General features: G+C 46.7%; 5 protein-coding genes across 5 annotated transcripts; all 5 read right to left on the bottom strand.

Moving 5' to 3' along the window:
* Positions 1-69: 69 nt before the first annotated feature.
* Positions 70-3,106, bottom strand: F4807DRAFT_50720 (putative histone deacetylase A). The gene is made up of 4 exons (XM_048003125.1): positions 1,341-3,106; positions 1,225-1,288; positions 911-1,175; positions 70-857 (listed from the first exon to the last, which is right to left on the bottom strand). The coding sequence occupies exons 1-4, from the start codon at positions 2,906-2,908 to the stop codon at positions 544-546; spliced, it is 2,211 nt and encodes a 736-aa protein (XP_047855033.1). The 5' UTR covers positions 2,909-3,106; the 3' UTR covers positions 70-543.
* A 1,114-nt stretch (positions 3,107-4,220) lies between these two features.
* F4807DRAFT_50696 (uncharacterized protein) lies at positions 4,221-4,806 on the bottom strand. Its single transcript, XM_048003123.1, has one exon. The coding sequence runs from the start codon at positions 4,593-4,595 to the stop codon at positions 4,296-4,298; it is 300 nt and encodes a 99-aa protein (XP_047855032.1). The 5' UTR covers positions 4,596-4,806; the 3' UTR covers positions 4,221-4,295.
* Positions 4,783-6,836, bottom strand: F4807DRAFT_50709 (uncharacterized protein). The gene is made up of 2 exons (XM_048003124.1): positions 5,477-6,836; positions 4,783-5,417 (listed from the first exon to the last, which is right to left on the bottom strand). The coding sequence occupies exons 1-2, from the start codon at positions 6,245-6,247 to the stop codon at positions 4,971-4,973; spliced, it is 1,218 nt and encodes a 405-aa protein (XP_047855031.1). The 5' UTR covers positions 6,248-6,836; the 3' UTR covers positions 4,783-4,970.
* A 1,187-nt stretch (positions 6,837-8,023) lies between these two features.
* On the bottom strand, positions 8,024-9,404 carry F4807DRAFT_50671 (Brix-domain-containing protein). The gene is made up of 3 exons (XM_048003122.1): positions 9,182-9,404; positions 8,886-9,118; positions 8,024-8,807 (listed from the first exon to the last, which is right to left on the bottom strand). Exons 1-3 carry the CDS (start codon positions 9,304-9,306, stop codon positions 8,233-8,235), a joined length of 933 nt encoding a protein of 310 aa, XP_047855030.1. The 5' UTR covers positions 9,307-9,404; the 3' UTR covers positions 8,024-8,232.
* A 410-nt stretch (positions 9,405-9,814) lies between these two features.
* On the bottom strand, positions 9,815-11,437 carry F4807DRAFT_421713 (ras family-domain-containing protein). Its single transcript, XM_047997606.1, has 5 exons — positions 10,982-11,437; positions 10,903-10,915; positions 10,448-10,837; positions 10,309-10,389; positions 9,815-10,228 (listed from the first exon to the last, which is right to left on the bottom strand). Exons 1-5 carry the CDS (start codon positions 11,000-11,002, stop codon positions 10,098-10,100), a joined length of 636 nt encoding a protein of 211 aa, XP_047855029.1. The 5' UTR covers positions 11,003-11,437; the 3' UTR covers positions 9,815-10,097.
* Between the last annotated feature and the right edge of the window lie 2,526 nt (positions 11,438-13,963).

Raw genomic sequence — 13,963 nt, 5'->3', positions numbered from 1 at the left:
TGTGTCTTAGCGCGTGATTAGCGTGTGCGTTAGCGTATTTAGGGTCTAGTTAATTCACCCCTAAAAATAGGGATGTGTGTAGGTAAGTAAAGACGTGGTTGTGAATGAGTGAATGAAGGAAGTGTGTGGTGGAAGAAATGCAAGAAATGCGAAAGATTTGCGAATGAATGTGATGAAGGAAAGTTTGTTTACATTTCTTGTAAAAAGAAAAGAGAAGAAGAAACTAGTTCATCACCCAGAGTGAGATTATATAGTTTACGCATGAGATAGGAAGACGATTTCATGAAGATTAAGACTCAAACTCGTTACGGTCAAGCGTCAAATATGAGATGGGGCTTCAGAAGAGAGACCTCCGGCATCGTTGCCCGATTCTTCGACACAGCGATACATTGATGCGTCGAAAAGCCAAGCCGTCGAGGCATCGAAGCGCATACACTCCCTCTTCGAGGCAGATATATGCCCCTATACCAACCTTAGGCTTACACTTCTGGTATATACAACCGTTTGCTCTAATATCCTTAGAAACTGACATCTTCTTCAAGCTCATTTCTCTTCCTCTGTGGTATTGCCGCTTTGAGCTTGCTCAACTTTATCACGAATGAATTGATACACCTCCGTTGCGTGTGCTTCCATCATACGGTTTAGCCCGACTTGAGGGCTCCTTTGCACGCCTCCAAACCGCTTCTTCAGTACTTTCTTCGCTAGATCAGCGTCCCCCCAGCAAGCATGGTCGTTAGTCACGTATACGAGGGAGTTTTGCTTATACCAACTCGATAACTCCGTATCCGTCTCAGACTTGACTGGCCGCAGGTTTCCTGTTACGAAGTTGATGACGCCTGTGATTCGATCCTTGCAATCTGTCGCCATATTAGTACTGTAGCTCGCATAATACGTTATGAGATATACATACCTCGATTCGTCAAGAGGACCTTGACCCCCAAGTATGCATTGCCCACGCCTACTAAGAACAGTTGATCCCAATCGTAGAGCTGGAGGTAGTTGTCCCAGATATAGCATACTAGCTCCTGGATCTGCCGTTGCAACGTCTTTTCATCTGCACGAGGGGTATACGCATCCAAGTCCTCGGTGTGAGTTATATAATGCGGGATATTAACATCAACGATACCGAAGTGGTTCTTATGTGCCCAGTCAATGTAGGATAGGACGCCATCCATCTGTTACTGATCAGTACTTGTCTTCATAAAATAGCCTGGAATTGCTCACTATGAAACCGTTGTGAGGATCAACTGTATTGTCCACAAGATCAGGCATCACCTTTAGTTCGGGACTTGTTAATCTGTTAGTAGAGAAACAACAGGAGCCCTATAGGTCATGCTTACGGATCATGAATAATGAAAATAACTCTTGTCTTTGCTTCTAGCCCCGGTGTGACGAGAACTTGATTCTCAAATGATTTATAGAGGACCTCTCGTTGGATGAAGAGGGGAATCATAGAATACTTCTCGGATAGTACTTGTCGTTGGTATCCGCGGATGACATCATGCAGACGAGACGCCTTGTCACCTAATTCCCTGACGTCAATTATGCCCGGCCTCATACATTCCCAGTAAGGGGCTTGAGCTGCCTGGACCTTAACCAGTAGCTTCGCAGCCTCCCTATTAATAGGAGGTATGTCCATTTTAGGCGGCGGCTCTCCCATCAGTGTGCGGGCAACGGCTAGAGCCGAGTGAGAAATCGCTTTCAAGTTATAGCCTCCCTCAAGGCAGACGGCTACCTTTCCGCCGGCCAAGGACATTAACATGTGTGTCATATGAGCGTAGCAAGGGGGCGTGACGAAACATCCGCCTAACTCATCACCATCAGCCGCATCGAAACCAGCAGAGATGATAACCATGTCTGGGTTAAACTCGTGAGCAATTGGCATGACAATCTTCTGAAAAGCCGCCAGATACTCGCCATCTCCCATACCCTGAGATGGCCAGGCAATATTTACGTTCTTTCCCCGGCCGGGACCTTCGCCAACTTTGTCTATGTCCCCATCTGGAATCATAGGGTTGTCTGGTTTTCCTGGGTAGAAATCGCCGTTGGCATACACGTGAAGAGATATGTAGAGGATATTTGGATCCTCGTAAAACATGTTCTGCACGCCGTTCCCATGATGAACATCCCAATCTAGGATGAGAATCTTGCGACAAGTATCCGGGTATTCGTTCTGGCAGACCTTGGCACCGATAGGGACGTTGTTGAATAAACAGAATCCCATAGGCGTATCGAATTCTGCGTGATGTCCAGGTGGCCGGATAATGGCAAAAGCATTCTTGACCTTGCCGGCGGCGACATTTTTGCATGTTTCGACGGCACCTCCCGCTGCAAGCAATGCAGCCTCGTATGACATACCACCTACATAAAGAGAGGCTCTACCTTGGTCCAGACTGTGGCTAAGGACCCGTAGGTCTCTAGTGGACATCTCCGACAGATTCTGGACCCAATCATAATGTCTTGGGGTATGTACCGTGCAGATCTCCTGTTTCGTTGCCGGGCGAGCTGGGATCCTCCACATGTACTTCGTGGGGTTGTCTTTAAGGATATCAAGAAGCTTAGAGTCAGGGCCCGTAAAAACGAGACCGCCTTTCTTGAAAATCTTCATGATTTCTTCAATCCGTCTAGGGTCTTCCGGGTGGTGGGGCGAGGGACCAAAGTCTGCGTTCGCGTGAAGCTTCATCCTGTCATCGTAACAGCAGCCGGTAGGTAATAATCCCCGTCGCCGCATAGATCTGATTAGATCTTCAGTATCAATAGACCCTTCAGAACTATCGCTCTCATTCGTATCGACATTCATGCCATTGCTAACTGACGTATCGGCGGCTTCTTGTTCAGGGACGGGAACAGCGTGGGACTCATCGAGGCCATTAGGCGCGTCCGTCATAGCTTGGTCCTCGCCCTCCATGATGTTCAGGTGATGGTCGAATTTGAGGCCCCCTTTCTTCTAAGTTGGACGGGTGCTAGAGATCGAAAACACCTTTACTCTGTACTGGCTGATCGCTGGATTTTTCACCTGTAGCACCTTTGACACTGGCCAGCGTTGAGCTGTGAACAGCGCATTCGCTAATTGATGCAGTCTAGCTTAGGCCCAGTGAGCACGCGGCGATCTAACTGCCTTGAAAATGTGGACGATTCGCATACCCACAGCTTCTTGTGAGATGCCGTTAGTGAGATCTCAGGGGAAGAAGACGTTGATGGTGGGATGATCTAGTAGTTTGTTAACCAGAAAGCAAGGTACATATACAGCTATGAAAAAAGCAAGTTGGCAAGGGTAAAGTCGATGTTAGCCACACTTATAAAAAGGGTAAGCCTATGGCATTAACTATATGCTCTCGTCCTCAGGCTCATATAGAACAACGACTTGAGTCGACTAGCTTGATAAACTTGACAGCAACCGTGATAGACTCAAGGAGTGGATTGTTAATTTATCAAGCGTCGTCGGGTCTCAATGCATGATATTTATGCTGTTTTTAATTTGTTTCTAGTTTTTCTAGAATGGGAGGAAAGGACCAGAAATGGCGATAGCAGACCGGCATACTTACAAGTAATAACTTGGTGGCTCAACGATCACGCGAACCCAGCCCCCCGGTTCGAGGAGTGAAGATGGTCCGTTTCTCAAGCGGGCTGATAAGCAATACTAGTAATTAAGATTCCTCTTCAAGAATCGTAAGTAATATCTAATAACCGTTCGGGAGACAGAAGCGCATCTAGTGCGGCGCGTAGTAAATAACGAGCGCTTCTGCTGTAGGTATGGGTGGATGGATGTTATGTAAACTTGCCTAGGTCAGTAAGTATTCTTTTTAGCGAGTTTAAGTTGACGCTGGGGGCGCGGCGTATCGGACCCGGATAACCCCGTCCTATCAAAACAGACGTTTCTAGGGGTTACCTACATGTACCTACGTCGGGAATTTAGGTAGGTACTACGCTACAAATATAGGATACAAGTTCGAAATTTAATCCTAAGTTAAGAGTCTATATTTATATCGTTTATTACAATCTTAAAAATTTGTAGGATACATAGGTATCCAACGCAAAATTACATTTAGTAATTGCTCGTACCAAATCGTGGATGTGGACAATTTCATTATGTAAACCCATGTAAACCAATGGTAGCTACCGTAAAAGAGAACATCCAGAAGTAGTGGATAGAACTAGCAACATATATCACGATCATGCATTATACGTAAGTAGGTAATTTGCATTATTGGGGGAAGTGGAAATCGATTATTAAGGAAGTGAAGTGTACCTAACTACCTAGCCTCAGCATACCCCAAGTGGCATGCTAAGGAAAGTTATGACAATGAAAAAACTGGACTGCAAATTGTGACGGTTCCTAAGGAGATGCTTGGGAGAGAGCTGGAGAAGGTTATAGACAACGCGGGTGCCGTTGTCATCCAGCCAAGTATATATATATACCTCCCAAGGGTCGATTGTCTCCAGACCTTGCCACGCCAGCCTCGACTCAGAAAAGAAAAAAAAGAAAAAGAAAAAGAAAGTAGGCCCAAAGAAAAGCCTTCATGAATTCCGTAGGAAACAAACGATATACCGAGGGTAAAAGACACCAGCATGGATGCAGTCGTTCTCCGTGCCATAACTAGCAAACCCTCGGTATAGACCCCAAACAATGTTTTTGCAACTCTGGTTCGACGACTGAAAATCTTCGGGGCAAAGATCTTGAACGGAGAGAAGTAAACGTGGATGTTTTGTGCTCTTGTTGATGCATCGTAGCGATCCCAAACGAGGAAAACTTAGGGCCGCCCAACTGATTTTGCGAATATGCCAATGAGCTCTTACACCACTACTAGTTCGAACCTATTCGTCGAATAGTTCGATAGCTGGTGTCTGATGGTGACTTAAGAACGAGCGAAGGGAGAGCTCGGATGATAGATCCGACAAGGGACACGCGCACCTCGAGACATGATGACCTTCTTGTGACACCGCACGCAACGATGAGGCTTACCGCGATACTAGTACGGACAGCACGCGTCGGTGCCGTCGTCTCCTCGTGCGACTAATGCAGACGGGTCGCGTGGAAAAGCATCGATCTGGATTTGGGTTAGAGGCACCTTTCCGTTTGACCAGGCGTCATCCTTCCAGAGGTAAGCGCGTAGAGGATCCATTCCGGACCCATCCAGAATTCCGAAATCTGGCGTGTCTCGCAGGTCGTCGATTCCGTAGATGGCGGTACGCTCACCGATCACCTTCTGGATGGACACGGACAAGGTCTCGGTGTCACGATTGAACTCACGCGAACAACGAGATATTGTGCTGGCGGTTTCAGCCCTCTTCCAGTTCGAATAGTAGATCAGGTAGTACTTGAGTTGCTCCGGACCCAACTTCGAGTAGGTGTCGACAATCTTCTGGTGTCGAGGTTCATGCTCTCCCCAAGGGACAAGTTCCACTCCATTGGTACCCTACAAATCAATTAGTAAACGATTTCGAAGTTTTGTTAGGCTTTAGGAATGAGACGTACCTTACACACACAAACACGTTCGGGAGACGAGCAGAGATCCATGCTCACTGTGGATTTTACCACATCCCAAAAGTCTCTCAACTCGCAGATCTCATCAGTAGACATGGTTCGAATCTGCTGAAGTCTCGTGTCGTCCGACCATCGCTTGGGCTGCTGGTAATTGCGATAGTTGTACGTGAATCCATGGTGGTAATGGGCATACAGCCACCAATGCGCAACTGCCTTTCTCAGTCGGACTTCCTCGCTACCTCGCAAGCAACGGCGGTTCAGATGAGCCTCTCGCCAGCGGAGTCGAGGGTACAGCTCGACCCACCAGTCAATCACTCTCGCCATGTTCCACAATGCCATGACATCTGGGAGCTTGAAAGTGAACTTCGGAACTTCGCCGGGCATGAGGTAACGAGCCCCGGTGGTAGAGCACGGAACAACAGTTGAGTTCGGATCGACGTCCGCGTGCATCAAGTTCACCATACCTGATCCAGCCTCGTAATCAATGATACGCGGGCGGAGCATACGATCAGGATGTAGTTCCTCCTGATGAGCAGTGAAGAGATAGAGCATAGTGTCGAACTCGGGCAAACCTCGGAGAACGTTTACCATGAGAACGTGCTTGTGTTTCTCAAAAGTCGCATAGATTGTCTTGCATGAGAGAGCAAAGTTCGAAAGATCAGTGGGTGCCATTTGCTCCATGATCTTGAGAAGGACATCGAGGGGTATGTTCAGAATGTAAGCTTCGTCTGCGACGGCAGACGAGGCATTGGCGGAAGACATGGTGAACAAAAATATAATGCGTAACGACTTCACATATACTTAATAACTGTCCGAGTAAGGACTGACGGTTAGCTTCAAGGGGTATGGAGCAGTGAATAGGGTCGGATTACGGTAGAGTAAATCTTCAGGCCAGTCGAGGGGCCTTTGCAGAAATTGAGGCGAGTGGTGGGTTACTGTTGACGAACACAACAGTTTATCTTCAACAAACTTGTAAAGGAGTCTCCAGCGATGGATGGCTTGCTTCGAAGAATCAGCGGGCCTAGGTCAGTGACGAGTATCGAGTGTTGCAGGCTCGCGATGGCGGGTACTATTATCGGAAACCGCCAAGGAACCTTGGAGATACTGCCACAACTGAAGAATTTGCTGATATGAAACCAAGCTTGATGAAGATTGTAGGGATCAAAAAGAATGAGCTCTGGGGTTGCTTTTCACAGGCAAAGCAGAGAAAAGAGCGATGTGGGTAGCGTACGAGGGGAAAGGTTGAGAGGATGTGGGTGAGAAGGAGTAGGTGAAGAGATGTTTTTTTTTTGAGAGAGAGGGAAGTGGAAAAGTTTAGGTATGCAAAAGTTTGCAAGCCCCAAGATCAAATACAATAAGCAGACGAGGGGAGTGATGATATGCGATGTTTGAGTTAGAAGTTGACGGCACAGCGGAGTTCAACGATGGCTTCACAGAGTTCTAAGGAAATCCCAGGTCCCCTAAGAAGCTCACGATCCTAAGTCTGGCGAGGAGTCTTCTTAAAGGGACGACTATTTATTCCTGATAGGTATCCGGCCAGCTCACTTGGAATGAGCTGTGGTAGAATTTATCTCCTTGCCTAAGCAACTAGATAAGACACCAGCTTCGGATGTTAACAACCTTTGATGGTCATAGATTAGTTGATGTACATAAATGTAGATTATGAGTATACCTTACCCTGAACCAAGTTGTTGGCAAGATGCTTCTTTGAGTAGCCGCTAATCGAAATAACCCCCTCTTGTTGAATTGTAACCACCAGCAAAGACAACGCGTCCGTCGATCTTAGAAGCTTTGCTCTGCTTGGTAAGAAAAGAACTACCCATGTAGTTCACGCGTGATGTTATAGCACGTGTCTCAATTGACTTCCTTGAACTATATGTTGTTCACTTCTCACACCCAGAGGTTGAGTTCATATGGCTTTTCAGCCAACCTGATACTGAAATGTCGATGGGACTCCGTGTCTACCACCGACTAACACCCCTTAGTCGACCCAGGGGCAGAGAGTTACTGGACTCAATCTGCGACAACCCCTCCTTTGGGGCTATACTGGGTAAAGGATATTCGCAGCCGTATTGCATGCTGCTGGAGTTTACTCGCCATAGAGGCGGACTCGCCATAAAGTAGTGTCATGTTGTCGCTTGACCAAAAAGAAAAGAAGTAAGTTTCGAGGCGCGTCGAGTTAGGCGTCTTGTACGATACGTACCCCTTCTACTCAGGGGACCTCGGAGCTTGGACGTTAATTTCGGATTAATATCGCACCTAGCGCCAACTGCAGATACCCTATCTGGACCGGAGTGTGGACTTTGTAAGTACATAATTATGCACGTATACCTATATATGTATGTACTAAGGATGTAGTACCTAAGCACTATATACACACATGCTCACTTTATCAAACATGAAGCAGTGCATGGTTTTGCTTCAATCAATTGAACTATAAAAATTCTAGGAGGATCAATCTTACTTCAATTCAAAGCTAGGTAGCTACCTGGAATTCATATCAAGGTCGAAGATACATGTACATGTATGTATAATGACCCGTTATACCGTAATTATACTGCAATATCACATACCTATGTGCATAACAGTCATATGGACTACGAATATATATATAAGCACATGTTGGTCATGAATCAATTGTGAAGTGTAACTCAATGTATGGATAGTACCTCTGCTGGAGAACTTTACAAATACCTGGGTGTCATCGAAAACGCCAGAACGCCAATCTAGATAGCGGGAGATACTACTCAAGCGAACAGCTCTTTCGTGTCCAGCGCATCTACCGGCGCCCGTTTCCCACCAGTCGTCCGTAAGCCCAGATCGCCAACCTTCGCGAGCCTCTCCGCGTATTGCTCGGCTCGGGCATTATGCTTCGTAGCCGTTCTCCTCCGTAAATCAGCTCTGACCTGGTTCGGTGAGACGAATTCCTTATTCTCGTAAATGATCGGTCCGCCAAAAGATCCTTCTTGTATGACGATAGGCGTTAGAACGAATCGCGGTCCGATCTCAACCAGGCTAATGTCGAGTTCCTTGTTGCGGCCCTTGGACTTCGATTCAACCTCCGCTTCATTACCCTCGCCCTTCGCCTTGGAGGGCTCCGACTCATTGATCTGATAACACCGTACCCATATCTTCCCATCCGCGAAGGTGAATCCCATGACGTGATCTATGAAGGGTTTGGACTTCCTTGCGCCTTGAGGTACACCGAAGGTATGGAGGAAAAGTTCCTTGATGACTTGCAAATAGGGCTCCTGGTCGAACGCGGCATCGAAGGACAGAATAGGTCTTGATCCTTTCAGGCAATTGCCCGTGAAGTGTAATTCTGAGAAAAAGTCAGTAATCGCCCCAACTGCGCCCTCACCAACCCGAGCAAAATCGGATGATGGATAGGCGAACTAACCTTCCATTGTGTGTAAGTTCTGTAGGTGCATCTTAACCGTCGGTCCATTGGGAACCTTGCCGAGCCAGACGTATAAGTCCTGACCCTTACGCGCCTCGAAGAACAGGACATTGTTGCAGTTGTAAAGCTCGGCGAGCTCGTTGAGTTGGAAAAGCTTCGATTTCGAGTCGAACTTCGCGTCCTTCCGGCCATGGGGAAGCATCGCCGCAAGGTCATTGAGCAAATGTCTATGTCTATAGGCAATGATTGTTAGATACTATGCGCAGGTCTTCTCGGGTTGGCGAATTCGATAATACCTGTAGGTTACGCCTCTAGACGACAATATCAAGACTCTTTGCTTATTCTTTCGGACGCCATTAGCAGGTGCCTCGGCCTTCTGGCCGTTAGACCCCTTTGATAGGGACTTGTACACGGCAGCCATTGTGTGTCGATAGTACTCAAGGTCCAGAAAATTAATTGAAGCAATTCAAGATTGCGATTGAGGTCGCAAAGTGAACTTTTTCTCTGACAAGCTTATCGATAATGGATATTATCGTTGGTGGGGCTCAGGCAAAAGTTTAAACAAATAACTGGGTACCTTAAGCATCTAAATCCCTGTATCCAGCATTTCAAGGTTCTTATGCAATTTATGAAGGTACAATGCACAGATGTACTTCGTGAATCGTGGTGTCTACGTAGGTATGTACTTTAATATGTCGGTATCCATTGAAGGTCGCCAAGGTGCCAACCGATCGCCTGGAAGGATCTGATGTAAGACACGATGAATCCGCTTCGAGTAAACGGCCACTCACTGCGTAAAAGGAGGCAGAAGACCGCTTACTTACGACTATAATCTCAACACATGTGATTGATTCTAGGCGTAACTGTCGGTAGAACGAGCCACGTTGATTATTACCAAATCTAGAGATCACAGTGACCTCAGCGGCATATGCAGGCAAAAAAAAGATAGCATTCAGCAACTACGTCGGGTGTTGTTAGATTAGATATGCCAGTAGCCTCCAGCTGTCAGATTTCAGAGAAAGGCCACAAACATCAATGAAACGCAGAGAAATAAAAAGGAAGAGAGCCATGTCCCGTGCAAGGTCAATATTCCGAACCCCATGACGCATCACTCTTCCGCAGAGTGTTCGTTCCGGACATTATGTGACGCCATATACGTAACATCATACCAGCCGTATAACCGTCTCATCATCCCGCAACGCATGCGTTGAACTAACAGCACTTTCCACCCTGCTTCGCGGCATCGTCGGGGGACTTGCTCAACGAAATGTTGGTGCCTGCCATTGGGGCTTGGGAACCCTCGCCGCTATCTAGGGCCTTGCTCGAAACGATGCGGTAGATTTCTAGATGAAAGGGCGGGGTTAGAATTTGGCTGCCTTGAGTAGCGCTTGAGTAAGCTTAGTATTGTCAAATGGACACGTACCGGTAAGGATATTCTGGAAGGCAAGCTCGACGTTGCTGGCATCGAGAGCTGAAGTTTCTATGAAAGAGAGGTGGTTTTCGCCTAAAGGGTCCTTTGTTAGCAACCTGGAATGTCTTCATGGATTGTACATAGCACGTACTCGCAAAGGATTTGGCCTCCTCTGTGGGAACAGCTCGCAGATGCCGTAAATCGCTCTTGTTTCCGACCAACATAATGACGATGTTGGCATCGGCGTGGTCCCGGAGCTCCTTAAGCCATCTTGTGACGTTCTCGTAGGTCTGGTGTTTACTGATGTCGTAGACGAGTAGCGCACCGACAGCCCCTCGGTAGTACGCAGAGGTGATGGCGCGATATCTTTCCTGACCTGCAGTATCCCAAATTTGCGCTTTGATGGTCTTGGAATCGACCTGGATGGACCTGGTCGCGAATTCGACACCAATCGTCGACTTAGAGTCTAGGTTGAACTCGTTCCGGGTGAATCGACTGAGAAGGTTGGACTTTCCAACGCCCGAGTCTCCAATCAACACCACTGCAATTCCATATCGTCAGTAATTGTGTTTCGAAGCTTAGGTAGCTAGCGAGTGGCGGGAGTACCTTTGAAGAGAAACTACGATAATCAGCAGTCAGTTAAATGCACCAGAAACAATTCTATGGTCCGAGGGGTAGGGCTTACATCGTATTCGTCGTTGGCCATGTTGGGCGATGAGGTTTGTAGTTGAGATGTAGTCTTATGAAATTCGTAGAGGCGTGACAGAAGAGAAAACGGTGTTAGATGGTAGGCGGCGTAAGGTTTGTATGCAAGGCAACCACAAAGGTTGAGGGCGGCGCTGTTGTCACAATGACTGAAGGTCGGCGGAAGTTCAACGAGATCCTCTCAGGGCTTCCTCGTTGTCACGGTTTCGGTTGTCTGGAAAGATTTTGGGTTTGTCTTGTAGATGCAGAGATGCAGGCGATCGAATATACCTAAGTGGTGGAGTTGTGAATGGGGGGAATTAAGTACCGTGCCTACCTCTGTACTTTAAAGCAAGCGGTCGGGCTGGTGCTATGATAACCTTGAAACTGCAATGGAAGGTACCTAGGTACATTCACTGGTAGCTACTCCTATCTGTTATCAGGGCTTGGAAATGGATTGAATCACCATTGACTGCCCCGTGTAAAGAGCCCCGACAGCAGCCACTTTAGCGCATCAGTGATTCAGGCTAGCGCAGGGAGGTCCAAGTGACACATGGGGCGGTGCAGATTAGAATCACGTGATAACGTATATCCACATTGTATATTACCTAAGCTAATTATCTTTCCTAAAGAGCACCTCGGAGTTCCGTTGCTCGTTACATCAAAAGCAAGATACCTACACTCAGATGTACTGAGATAAAATTCGATATCAAGAGCCAGGCGTAAGTCTATTATACCATCTGCCTTCAGGCCTAAATATTATATCCAAGATCAAGCTCAGTTCACGTCTACAAGTCATAGCTGATATCTCACACATACCTGTAATGAGCTATGGCTCTAAGATTCTTTTTGGAAAGAAAATATTTCGAAAGACCGTTCTTCACTGCCTAGTAGGTTCAAGTGACAGAGAAACAATCACTTTTGATACACAAACTTCACCCTAAACTCCTACCAGTTCCACCTATTATGTAACATATCTTCTGCAAAGATAGGGGGAATAAAAGAAAGGCACCGACAGGCCTGATAGGAGTTGAATCTAAACTCCCTGCTATTCCCTAATCCAATATCTCAGTCCATTCTAAGAAGAACCTAAACCTCGGATACCAATTCTCATTAACAAAAGTTGGCCCATGCCTTAAACCATCGTTGCCCATTCATACAGAAATTTATACATACCATAAGCCTCCTGCCTGGTGCTGAATCTATTCGCGAGGTCTGCTAAACCCCCAACCACTAGTTTTCCAATAGACCAGACTCTATGGTAGAACATCGACTCGGGGACAGTGATGTAATCACCGTCATCATCTTCGTTATATCCATCATCTCCAGCATCACCATCATCGTCGCTCTGTCTCCCCTGCTCTGGTACTGGCGACGGAGAATCCTCCACCCTTTTGCTCATACTATATCTCTTCGTTTTCCCTTTCTCGTCCTTTGCGGTTGTCGAAGTCGGGTCACCCTGCCGTTCTTATTGTCAGAAGCCTCCTCTGTGAGAGCTAGTAGCCAGAGGTCTCGCCAGGGTTAACTAGTAACCCAGACGGATGGGGAGTCGACTTGCACGAGGCTGCCCCGTTGGCAGTTAGCCCTTTGGCTGTAGACGAAGGAAGCTCTATGTATGTATACCGCATCCTTTGGAAGGGAGTAGTTAGAGCTCTTCGCGTAACACCGTCGTTATTCCTTAGCCTTTAGTTCCGCCTTGTGACACTTATTGACAAGCCATGCCTCGTAAGTTGGTAGTTCGTAAGTGTCCTCATCCAGTTTAAAGACTTTGAAATACCGTTTTGTTTAGCCAGGGAGAAAAGGTTTACTGCCTTGGCTACCTCAGCTAAATGCCTGTGTACCAAGTCATTCCTTTGGGTGTACACGCTGGTTGTTATGCGGACCCCTTTATGGTTCGGCATTTCCATTGCCCATTCCTCCGAGTTGTCATCAAGGGCTATGGGAACCAACTCTAGTTGCTGGCCGCAAAGTAGTCTAGTCGCTCGAGCGTCTCCGAGAGATTCCCGCAAAAACAAACCGGGGGGGATCACCCTATCAGCCTTGTCAACTGGTTTCGATGCCTCCTAATTTCTTCAATGTCTCCAGCCTTCCTTTTTCGGACCGCTGGTCTGCGAAGCGCACCCATGCAGTCGTCTCGGATATCGAACCTGCGTCTGGTCTTCTCCATCCGTCTCTAGTCGACGGCACATTTCGGCTTTGACGCCTGACAGGCTCACGCGCGAAACGTGGGGCCTTTACATAGGCCTTATTAACGTCATCCTTACTGCTTCTGAGATCTGTATCAAGATCTTTCCGGTCGACAGGCTCATAGCCTATGCTCTGTTTTTGTCATCAATGAGTTTTAGGTACCTGCGGTAGTGGTTGATGTTTAATAGATTTGGAAGAGAGAAGTTGGAAGAAAGTGGTGAACTGGGTAGGCAATTTATAAAAGGGATAACACCTGCATGAAGTTGGTAAAATGGAGCGAGGGTGAATTTAAATCGTGAGTACATCACCTGTCATTGGGATAATCAAATTTACTTTAGAAAATAAGCATTATACTGAGAGTAAACTGGAGAGTTTGAACTTTATGCATCTCTTAATTTTGCAATTTTTTCGTAGCTGTTACTTGGGTACCTATGTATGGTATGGGTTACCAATCGTATAAGAGCGTACCATTTGAAGGTAGACCATGGCCTTTTTAAAGTTCAATCAACATCGTCCTTGTCAACCGAATGATTAGAAACTGCTCCGAACTTGCTCTCGATTACGTCTGGATATCTTCGTATTGCGCTATATATAAAGGAAATTACATTAAGCTCTAAAAAATTGAGAACATTACAAGCCACGATGAGTCCCATTCCAGGGCATTGCACAGACAAAACAATTATTTAGTTTGTTTTTGATTGTTTGGGTCAGCTAAAACAAAACAAGGAATTTTTCTTGTTTATCCATACAAAACAAGAGCCTATTGTTTTGTTTGAGTGGATACTTATTACATGAG

This window comes from Annulohypoxylon truncatum, assembly GCF_022578515.1.
Source record: "Annulohypoxylon truncatum strain CBS 140777 unplaced genomic scaffold F4807scaffold_12, whole genome shotgun sequence".
Classification (NCBI taxonomy): Eukaryota; Fungi; Ascomycota; class Sordariomycetes; order Xylariales; family Hypoxylaceae; genus Annulohypoxylon; species Annulohypoxylon truncatum.
This window is presented reverse-complemented; position numbering and strand designations above follow the sequence as displayed.

Bases quoted from the DNA above. Each gene is read 5' to 3' on its own strand.
- F4807DRAFT_50720 (XM_048003125.1), bottom strand. From the start codon at position 2,908: ATGGAGGGCGAGGACCAAGCTATGACGGACGCGCCTAATGGCCTCGAT. The intron at 1,176-1,224 runs GTGAGCAATTCC...GATCAGTAACAG, and splicing joins ATCCTCACAACGGTTTCATA to ATGGATGGCGTCCTATCCTA. The intron at 858-910 runs GTATGTATATCT...ATATGGCGACAG, and splicing joins GGTCCTCTTGACGAATCGAG to ATTGCAAGGATCGAATCACA.
- F4807DRAFT_50696 (XM_048003123.1), bottom strand. From the start codon at position 4,595: ATGGCACGGAGAACGACTGCATCCATGCTGGTGTCTTTTACCCTCGGT.
- F4807DRAFT_50709 (XM_048003124.1), bottom strand. From the start codon at position 6,247: ATGTCTTCCGCCAATGCCTCGTCTGCCGTCGCAGACGAAGCTTACATT. The intron at 5,418-5,476 runs GTACGTCTCATT...ATTGATTTGTAG, and splicing joins AACGTGTTTGTGTGTGTAAG to GGTACCAATGGAGTGGAACT.
- F4807DRAFT_50671 (XM_048003122.1), bottom strand. From the start codon at position 9,306: ATGGCTGCCGTGTACAAGTCCCTATCAAAGGGGTCTAACGGCCAGAAG. The intron at 9,119-9,181 runs GTATTATCGAAT...CATTGCCTATAG, and splicing joins TCTAGAGGCGTAACCTACAG to ACATAGACATTTGCTCAATG. The intron at 8,808-8,885 runs GTTAGTTCGCCT...ACTTTTTCTCAG, and splicing joins GAACTTACACACAATGGAAG to AATTACACTTCACGGGCAAT.
- F4807DRAFT_421713 (XM_047997606.1), bottom strand. From the start codon at position 11,002: ATGGCCAACGACGAATACGAT. The intron at 10,390-10,447 runs GTACGTGCTATG...AGGACCCTTTAG, and splicing joins GGAGGCCAAATCCTTTGCGA to GCGAAAACCACCTCTCTTTC. The intron at 10,229-10,308 runs GTACGTGTCCAT...CCTTTCATCTAG, and splicing joins CTTCCAGAATATCCTTACCG to AAATCTACCGCATCGTTTCG.